Genomic DNA, 10,934 nt, shown 5'->3' with positions numbered 1-10,934 from the left:
CCTGCGGCCAGGAATCCAAGTTTGAGAATCGGGTAGAAAGTGGCAGGCAGCGGTTTGCAGCTCCACCAGGCAGATTGCCTGCTGCTGTGCTGACTGAGGACTGCTGCACACAAAGCATGAAAAGTGTGGATTCCACGGACCAAGGTTTGGTGGGCTTTGCAGTCCCTGGTCGACTCAGGCAGAAAGGAACGGCTCAGTCAGCACGCCAGGGTGAGGTGAGCGATGAAAAGATAATTCTCCCCCCCACTACTGCTGGACCTCATGCAGCGTCAAACCATTTGTGAGCAGTGACAGAGCCAGATTGGGCCGAAAGGATATGAGTGGGAAACTTCAAAACCTGCTCATATTTCTGCAGCCGTGAAAGGATTTGTATAACACATTCAGATTTGATGGACTTTCCCATGTTCACTCTGGACAGCCCTTTTTTGTTGACATGTTCAAATAATGAATCTCTTATGTGTACAGTCCCTTTTTTCCCCTCCGTTCCTGAGTTCTGTTTTCAGTCGTCAGGTAGGGATGCTGTGTGGACCATTCCATCGTCTGTCCCAAGCTTATGGAGAACCGCTGACTTGCTGGCTTTCAGGACTAGGGTGAGTGTTTCTGCTTGTTGTAGGGCAATAGTATGGCTTTTAACCTCTAGGAGCCGGAGCTAGGTATGCTACAAACTACACTACAACTACAAACTTGCTGTTGCTTATTTAATTTAGTTCAGACTTGGCGTGTCTGTGATTGACAGTAACTGTGTGATAAGAGGGTTTCACAAGATAATGAGTCGAGCACACAGAGATAAGCTATTATACATAAATGACCGTAGTTATCAGCCCATTATCCAGTATAATTTCTTATAAGTTTGATGCCAAAAGTGCTGGTGTGCAAAGGTAATTCAATGTGACATTTGTCTGCTTTGATTCTGTTTGACAGTTTTAGTAAAGCTCCTCAGAAGTCAACACTGTTGCCAGAAAACTGAAATCACTGGGGAAAATCTCTGACATTAAGAAACTTGCAAGAGAATAACCTGGATTTTTCTAAGCATTAATAACTAAATATATGATGGATTTTAAGATTTTTTCCCTCTTTAAAGATTTGTCTGAAGTGACAGAGGGGCTGCGTTAGACTGCATTTCTGATGTTGAATTCTGGCTCTGTTTCAGGTGCTGAAATGGAACATTTATTGTTAATTATTTTACTGTTTAGTAAAGCCTTATCGACTGGAGGTCAGTTCAATGGATACAACTGTGACACCAACTTTCACAGTCGCTTCCCTGGTGAGGAGAATGACAACTGTCAATGACACAGATTCACATGTTTTGTTTGTCATTACTTGATAGAAATGAGGTATGAAAATATTTTTAAAGGAAGCTAAGTACATGTCCCAAAGAGTATAATACATACTAGGTCATAACCCAGTGTGATTTGAAGAAATGTTAACATATGGACCGTAATCCCAGAACAGCACTGGACTTGTCTAATTTAACTTATCTACTAACAAATTATTTCAGTTTATTACTTAAATTACGCTAGGACACATTTTGATGTGCATCTGCGTGTCTTGCAGCTGAGAGGGACATCAGCGTGTACTGTGGGGTGCAGACTATTACCCTCAAAGTCAACTTCTGCCCTGTCCTCTTCTCTGGCTACACTGACACTGACCTGGCCCTCAATGGTCGCCACGGAGACGCCCACTGCCGTGGATTCATTAATAACAACACCTTTCCAACTGTTGTGATTTTTAGTATCAGTCTGGCGGCACTGGAGTCCTGTGGCAATTCATTAGTGGTAAGAAGAACATGGAGAGTAGAAATGATTGTGTTACAGAGCTTACAGCATCACTGATGTTGCATGATGGACTAGGATTTGGTGGTTTAACAGTGGGCAGGTAATAAATATAGTAAATATCATAACATCAAGAAGGAATGAGACAGCATTGCTGACACTTTCTGCTAAAGCTCTTGTCACCAAATAAAGAGGTCTTAGATGACTCTAGAACTTTTTGCATGCAAACCAACACAGGCAGAGCAAACTGAAACACAAACTAAAGCCAAAAACTTTCAAAATAGCAAAAAGCCCCCTAGCAGTTTGAAGAAAGTCACTTCTATTCTTTCAGCCAGCCGTCTCTGTCACAGCATCCATGTTGTATTTATCCTGAGAATGAAGTCCACCACCCTTCTGTTCCATCTTATTGAAGGGGCCACAGTAACATCCCAGAGGCCCTGTCATCATGATGAGAGAAAAACAATTCTTAAAACAGCATAAAGAGCGCTTTGCCAAGTGAACTGTCTGTCTGAACTGTAATGGTTCACACAATGGCCATGTTTTGCCATTCCTGAAGGGTCTGTTCTCAGATAATGGGAGACTGAGGTGGGGATTAGTGAATTAGTAAACTCAGGGGCATGGCTGTTGATATCTACACCTTTTCCCGCAGTAAGATAATGGTGGTCGGTTACCCACACTGATGTTGTTCACTGCAGGTCTCCACGGCTCAAGGACCCAACGCTTATGGAAACCTGTCACTGGTGCAGATTGGAAACATATCAGGGTACATTGACACACCGGATCCCCCCACCATCATTAGCTACCTGCCAGGTCTGCTGTATAAGTTCAGCTGCAGTTACCCGCTGGAATACCTGGTCAACAACACACAGCTGGCCTCGTAAGTCACTCCACTTTTAACTTGCTCTGAAAGTGCTCTGGTGGTGGGTGTGCTAGAAGTCATGAAATGACATGAAAAAAAATTGATGTTGGTGCTATTAACACTTAATATCTAACACTGGTCTGTCCAACATGTCGTGCTAGTGTAGGTACAGTACAACAAATAATTGCACAGTTTAGTAGAGTGTGTTACAGCAGAGCTGAACAAAACTACAGTGTTTAGAAATTATGAAATGTTGAATTTGAATAATTTACCAATATAACACTTCGCTCATGAGCCAGGCCAGCATCTTGCATGTGAGTGTGTACCTTACAAATAATTTAATGCAATTTCAGTGTACAGCATATTTAGTTTTTTTTTCCCTAAAGATGCAGAAAATATACAATATATAACATGTACAGCATCCCAACACAATGTGGGCTAAAAGGGACCATGAAATCAGTATCAACAAAATTTCACTGAATAGATTTTTTTTTTTTTAATGCCATTGTATTTCATTATATTTTATGTGTGTTGTTTAAGTGAGGTACCATGTCCACCTCCTGTATATAAAATTTCAAATGCAAATTACTAAATGTAAAAAAAAAAAAATTGTGTAAATACTGAACAATAGCAGCAGATTATACATTTAGACAAAGTAAAAGACAATGTCTCTCATATAAACACAGCACAGTCGCAACAAAACCAAGTGAGACTGTTATTACAAACATTAGAAGGATAGGTAATTTTACTTCTCCTTAGATTAAAATATACATACAAATAGACTATCACTCAAAATTTTGAAATTGCCTGAAATGTTTTCAGCAGCTGAGATTCTTTTTGCTTTAATTTAAGGTCAGCAGCAGCAATTTCTGTGAAGGACAGCAATGGTTCTTTCATGAGTACACTGAATCTCCTGCTTTACAACGTAAGTTGCATGAGTCCATTTTGAATTCCTGCTATTTTGCAGCACAGCAACTGGAAACAGAGCGATACTATGTCAGGATTTGTTAAAGAGCGTAGGAGGCTTTGCAGTTAATGTTACAATCTGTAATTGTGAAGGATTGCTGAGAATAATCAACGTATGAGACGGGCAAGACACCCAGAAAAAGCCCAGAAACTCTTCCATTCAGTTTCGTTTACCCTCAGTTCAGTTCAGAGCTTCCACTAGATTCATTTGTGAATTGAAAGACGTGACAAGGTCAAAGAAAAGGAGTCAGCAAATGTGACGAATGTGTTGCAAATGCTTCTGTGGTGTGCGTGCAGGACTCATTGTACATTCAGCAGCTGTCCATCCCCATGGCAGGACTGACCCTGAAGACACGAGTGTTTGCAGCAGTAAAAGCCACAAACCTGGACAGGAGGTATTCTGTCAACACCTGGACATTCAGTCTAACAAAGTCACACAGAGACCTTAGCGACTTTACTGTGTATTTATAAGCTGCCAGATCCAGATATTTCTTAGTTTAATAAGCAAGACTTCAATACTGACTCTTGAAAAATGCAGCCTGAATGTAAGACAGCAACACCTGAATAGTCTTAAAACTATTACGGTGTATGAAAACTGTCACCTTTTGATGATCCACAGCAGGGCAGACAGTTCTGCACCACTCAATTTAAACCTGTTGCAACCTTGACCTTGGACAAGAATTTTACAAAAGTTGGGGAAATTGTATTTCATTGCATTGCAAGTCTCTGAACTAATCCCTACTATTGAACAGATGGAACGTTCTGATGGACTATTGTTACACTACGCCCTCTGGAAACCCTAATGATGACCTCCGCTATGATCTTTTCTTTAGGTAACTGAAATTTGTGATTTTGTTCTGTTCTCTCTTGCTCTCTATCTCTAACAATGATTTAAAATTTTCTTTCCCGGGCACTAGCTGCGAAAAAGACCCCCAGACCACTGTGTTTGAGAATGGGAAGAGCCAAATGGGTCGCTTCGCCTTTGAAGTGTTCCGCTTCGTAAAGCACAAGAACCAGAGGATGTCCACCGTCTTCCTGCACTGTGTCACCAAGCTGTGTCGAGCAGATGACTGTCCGATGCTCATGCCAGTAAGACCATTTGCACACGTGACAAACTGTTGCTTCTCACTCAGATCTCTTTTATTCAAGGAAGCATGTGATCCAGTGAATTCAAATGTCACATGGAAACTAAGTAAATTTATTCAGTGAGCGTCATATGTCTCTTCCACTACATTTCTAAAGGAAATGTTTTCTGGGCAAACAGCCACTTTCTCTGTGTTGCTGTGTGTGTAGTGATTTTAATGACTTAATTCAAATGTCAAAATGTTCCACTCAGCCAAGACACAATTGGGTCTACTTACTTTCTTGTCTTTTGAATTGAGTCTCAAAAATGTGTCCATTGTGACCATTTTCACTCTTCATGTATCATTTGTGATTAGAACATCGACAGATGTGTCCTCATTTACACACTAAGCAAACAGACTCAAACATTCGGCACCATGAGCCACAAAGGCACAGGCACACTGTTACTAAACTCTCTGCACAATTCCCAAACGTATGTAAGATTTCAAGTTTAAAAAGCATTTATATATAAAAAAACAAATACTTTCCCTATAAAACATTTTTATAAATCAAACTGCACAACAGGGTGTAAAATTGGAAACAGCTCCTTCTTGATCAGCCACATTACAAATTCATCTTTTTGCATTTTAATAGTTTAGAAAAATAGAAAATAGAAAGTCCTTGAAATTTAATAGTAGGTTCATGTTTCCTCTTTTACAACAGGTTCAGTTTAACTAAGGGTGGACAAAATCCAGAGAGCTTGTTTAATGCAAAAATACACTCTTTAAGATTTTCTAATTCTAGCCAAATTTTTAGCTGGTCTCAAGTCTGTAGGTTCCAGAGTTAATATAAATGACTACTTTGTGTTCCAGCAATGGAATATTCCAGGGAAAAAGAGAATTATGTACTAAACACACACTCAATTTGTTTAACTGAGGCGGCTGAAGCCAAACCTAATTTCAATGCTCTGAAAAATATTGTTCAGTATTATTGTAAGACAAAAATCCTCTAATGCACAGTTAATAAAATATATATAACAAAACCATTAGGTCGTACTTTAAGGTATTTATATTAATACATATATGGTATTAAGTAATAAGGTTTTAAATATATTAATCATTTGAACATTGGTACGTATGTAATGGATGTGCAGCAGCGGAGGCCTGAGATCCATAAAAATGTTCAGACCAGAGCAGTTCATATAACAAATATTCATGCTATGGCTCTTCATTGTCAGCCAGTATGCTCTTCTCTCATCTCTAGCTGTCTCCTTTCATTGATAAATGATTTAATGTAAATCACTCATGAATCAGAAAACTAGAAAGGCATACATGTATCAGTGTGTTGGAAAATAATGATTCAATTAAGAAGGAGACACTTTGTCAAAACATTCAGAGTTCATATGGCAATAAAGAGAAAAAAGGCTGGGTCATCTAAAATATGTAGACCATGGGTTTTATGAATGCATGCTGTACACATCGGAGGCATTTCTGCCACTATATCTCTCTTTCATAGATTTGTGGGAGCAGAAAAAGGAGAGATGTCTCAGAAGGAAAAGAATCAAATGCAGCATCTGGAAATGCCGTCCTGACTGCGGGGCCTATCATCACTCGCAGCGGTAAAGCTTGATAATACTCTTTTCTTCTCTCTCTTTTCTCTTCCTGACATTATCCACATCCATTACCAGGTTCTGAAACACAATCCATAATAAGACAGTACAACACCACAGTGTTAGTTTTATCAAACTCTACAATTCTTTTATTCTGATGATGCACTGATTCATTGTTTGACAGAGACATGTGGACTGATGGTAAGAACTTATCTAGACAGCCTGAAGGCGCCCTGTTGACTTATGTACTGGGAGAAATAAACAACGTGCCATAGGACAGTAAAGTTTACTGTAATTAATACTATGTATTGCTGTTAACCAATAAGTGCACACTGACCTTTGCCCTTTCTTCACAGATGAAACAACAGCCAACAATTCTCAGCTAGGTAAGCCTTCACCTTCACATTCACACTGCGTGTGTGTTACCTTAACACTAAAGGGAGACACTTAAAATAGTCAAAACCTTCATACTGAAGGAAAAAGTAAATTATTATCATATGATGTTCAGAGCATGACCCCATTTACATCAAGAGCTTTTCTAATTGAATCTCAACTAGCTATTTTGCTAAACAACACTATATAAAAGACTTGAATAAAACGCACAGCTAGAGTTAGAGAGCAAGAGCAGCGGAGTGCATTTCAGTGAAGCCTGAGCAAAGAGTGCATGTTTTGAGCACTTCTGAAAAGGAGCAGGTTTTCTTTCCTTTGCTCCTGATGCAGCAAGTCTTGTGGCTAAGTTCCTCTGATTCTGGTCGACATCACTCTCAGTCAGTGAAGAAATGTCTGTCTCTGCTGTTATGATGGATTTCATTTTGTTGAATATTGCTGTTTGATTCCTGCTGTTCTGCTACTGCTGGAACTTAGATTATCTCAACTTGACAGTACATTTGTTCTTTTGTCATTTTATGTTTTGTATTTCTGGTGAATGTAAGTGCACATGTTGAAGAGGTAGTAGAAGTATGAACAGATTCACTTTGTTTCTCTGTGCTTGTGCTACTTTAGCCCATCTGAAAGCTCCAGCATTTCAGATGAACACAGTGACGAGCGTGCTCATCTCTGGCGTGATCATCCTGGGTGTCATGAGTGCTTGCTTCTTCATCTTCTCCCTCACACTCCTCAAAGGCAAGAGTGCTCCTGTCAGCACCCTGTCTGCAGCACACAATCCAGCCTTCAGCTGAGCGCCCGAACAGCAGTGTCACTGCAGACACTCCTTAGCAACGACCATGTTGATCGAGTGGAAAACAGCAGATGTTTGTGCATGTAGAGAATCGAAGCTAAGTGTTGATTTAGGCTGTTAACACATCTGTTCAATGTGCATTAGTGTAGTAGCAGGAATTTTCTATTTTGTTTGTGTTTCAACCACAGGGAAAGCCAGATGTCTGCCTGCATGTGATTATTTGTTGTGCAGCTTTAATCCACATAGCCGGGCCACTCATAACTTCATTCAATACCTCAGCTGTCAGTTGCAGGGTATAGGATCAGTGACAGAGTATAGTCTGCTGGTTAAAGCACTTCCTGCTTAGATGCTGATATATAAGAACACTTCATTGGAAAGGCACAGACGTATAACTTGACATAATGACAGAAATTCTATTATATAAAATGACGCATTAGAAGCTCTGATTGAGTGACTAAAGGAGCTAATAGCTCATAGAAAATCTAATTTCTCAAATGTTATTTTGATCTAATAATTGGACATATTTTAATTTATTAATGTTGTTATAATACATCATAATCTTATGGGTTAGTTCTGCTATTTGAACTATGTAATTCATGCACTTATGCACAAATCTTTTATGGAATGTGGCAACATAAAACATACTTTCTACATGTACCCCCAGCAAATGTTCCCAAAACGTGTTGATGTGCGTAATGCAAATATGTGTTTATTTGACTTGTAATTAAAACCTGCCCAGTTTTATATTTCTAAAAAACAGAACAAGTTCAAATGTATTCTCTGTGTTCGACAGGAAGTGGTGACAATAAAGTTCAGCTGTATGGGGCAGCCTACTATGTTGTGTGAGGGGTTCCACGGATCACTCACTAATACTTGTCAGTTGCATCTGTCAGTGGGAATTAGTCACTTGAGTGTTGCATAAAAGGTGATAAGGACTTTTTAAAGGCCTTACCACCTCGTATACACGATACACTCTTAGAAATAGGGTTACAGTAGGGGGACATTTTTATCCCTCAAGTTACAAACAAAACTGATGTACCTTCTAGGGTTCATTATTGGGCCCCAATGTAACTATATGTACCTTTTTTAAGGTTCAAACAGGTACATAAATGTTCCTTAGCAGTAAAAGGTATGTGTATGTGCCCTTTCTTCAATTAAGGTACAATATCTAAAGACAATCTGCCTTAGGACAAAAGATAGTAGGCTGTATTCAGTAGCACTGAAACAAAAGAAAAGTTTAGCACATAGTTTTTTCAATGTAAAAAATTGCTATTACAATTTTCCAATAAATTTTGTAATACTGACTAGAAATAAATGACAAATAACACACACACACACATATCTAATTCAATTCAAAATTAACATTAACAACATAAATAACATCAATGCAGAAAACTTTGCATATATATAGAATAAATTCCTGCAGGAATTATTATAATTATTATTATTATTGAAGTTAATGTGCTAGTCCAAAATGAATGAAGTAGATAGTATGATGATAATGTGATCATCTCAGCTTTCTGCACATACCTCACCTTCAATCAAAGACACAAAGAACACTCTGATCTTCCTTCACATGTATTTTGACCAATATTGACAATATACTGTTTTTAAGAGGATCACATTCTGTTTCAGAATAATTCATAGAATTTAATGTAATGTACATAGTACAGACAAAGCTATCCATTGTGTGTCTATTGTTAAAGTCAAGTAAGTCATTAGAGATGTATTTATCATAGATGTACTGGATTTAGAAAAAAATGCACTATTTGGGCAAATCAAGTACTTTTCTAACATAGACACCAAACATGTTTTGTCTGTAATATGACTGTTATCTTCTTGCTTACAGTCTTAGAGCTCACGGAGTATGGACTTGAAACCAGGCAAATTACACCTACTCTGTGGACAATTTATATGTCACAGTTTGACATTGAAATGAATTAAAATGTGAACATAAAAAGTTTTTCATAAATTATTTATTTGTCTACATATGATATACTATACTATTGTACCTTGTAAAGAGCAAGTTTGTACCCCTTTTAGAGGTCCTTTTTAGTACCATTAATAAAGCTATAAAAATGCACAGGTTCAAGATTAGTTTCTATAAGGTTCAAACGACAGAGGTACAAATAAGAACCATTTGTTAAGGGTACAAAAAAGTACTTTTGAGGGTACTGTCCCAATGACAAGCCATTGTACCCCTAAAAGTACAAAAACACACCTGATTATATGAGAGTGTATGCAATTTTATTCTCTTTGGACCTGATACCTATATATTGCCTATGTCTTGTTTTTAAAAACAACTTCATACCTGATGGCATAAAGCTAGGCGACTTGTTGTCGTTCTCTCCTCTGAGCTGAAGAGGGAAGTAGTGATCCTGAATTTGATTGTTGATAATAGACAGAAGTCAAACAGCACTTTCCTGGTTCTAAACAATGCCCTTTATAACCTCAGGCATTCACAGCAACCTGCCTCTGAAGAGCTACAGTGTCACAATGTCTAGGTACTTCCTGTTCCCTTTCAGCAGCAGTTGCACACTAAGGTCAGGCATTAGGAAACAAAAACTCTGAACATATGAACTATGATATTTCCTGTGTGAGTGTAAACCAGCTGCAGCTCAGTCAAACAATATTGATTGTTACAATGAATGTAAATACATTTTGGTGTGTTACTGCTATACTAGTTTTTCCACCTCCATGTGGCTTTTAGTCAATACTGCTGAGTATAGTTTTAAAACTTTATTTGGAAAGAACAGAAGGAGATATACAATGTCTTCAGTCTTCCTTATGAGCAACAGGGTTTCAAAAAGTGATCAACCTTCGCTGTTATGAAGAACAACATTGTGACCTTTGAAGATAATATGTTTCTCAGTGGCACATTGTTTGCACAGGGTTGGATCAGTGCTAATAATTGCCCAGTTGAGACACACATCAGTTGTTCTCTTTTCTCAGCTACAGTATAGATCAGATGTGAGGAGAGAATCAGCTGAATGTAAAATGGTAACATGTTAAATGAAACAAGACAACAACTTGTCTGAAAACATAGAATAAATGCAACAAATACAACCTTGTGTTTGCAGGGTATTTCCATGTTGGTGAGGTTTTTGCTATTTTACTTCAGTTATGTTTATTGTATGTGCTTTTTGTAGTTGCATTTGAGCTGTTCAGGGCCACGGTAGATGTACAGCTACATTTACTACGATGGATGGATGGATGGACTTATACATGATGATACAGGGACATGATTTGTTATGTGATTTGTGGATTTGTTATGATGAAAACATGGTAATAAAAGAGTAAACAGACTTGTTCACATAACAAATTTAATGCATTTTTAGTTTGCTTTAAATTTCTTGGAAACTCAAAGATTCTGTCAGTTTCTGACACCAGTTTAAAAAATGCATGAATAGATCGTAATGTACTGTATATGGGAGATGAGACAAGCTTAGTTCTGGGTGGTAAGTACAGTAGAATCTGGATTACACCACC

General features: G+C 38.2%; 1 protein-coding gene across 1 annotated transcript; it reads left to right on the top strand.

The window, feature by feature from the left end:
- The first annotated feature begins 503 nt into the window (after nucleotides 1-503).
- On the top strand, nucleotides 504-7,446 carry zpld1a (zona pellucida-like domain containing 1a). The gene is made up of 11 exons (XM_026372691.1): nucleotides 504-590; nucleotides 1,151-1,264; nucleotides 1,555-1,775; nucleotides 2,468-2,649; nucleotides 3,484-3,556; nucleotides 3,895-3,992; nucleotides 4,350-4,430; nucleotides 4,515-4,686; nucleotides 6,175-6,277; nucleotides 6,625-6,654; nucleotides 7,271-7,446. Exons 2-11 carry the CDS (start codon nucleotides 1,159-1,161, stop codon nucleotides 7,444-7,446), a joined length of 1,242 nt encoding a protein of 413 aa, XP_026228476.1. The 5' UTR covers nucleotides 504-590; nucleotides 1,151-1,158.
- Nucleotides 7,447-10,934: the final 3,488 nt, after the last annotated feature.

This window comes from Anabas testudineus, chromosome 14, assembly GCF_900324465.2.
Source record: "Anabas testudineus chromosome 14, fAnaTes1.2, whole genome shotgun sequence".
NCBI lineage: Eukaryota > Metazoa > Chordata > Actinopteri > Anabantiformes > Anabantidae > Anabas > Anabas testudineus.
The sequence above is the reverse complement of the archived record's forward strand: the minus strand, read 5'-3'. Positions and strand labels throughout refer to the sequence as shown.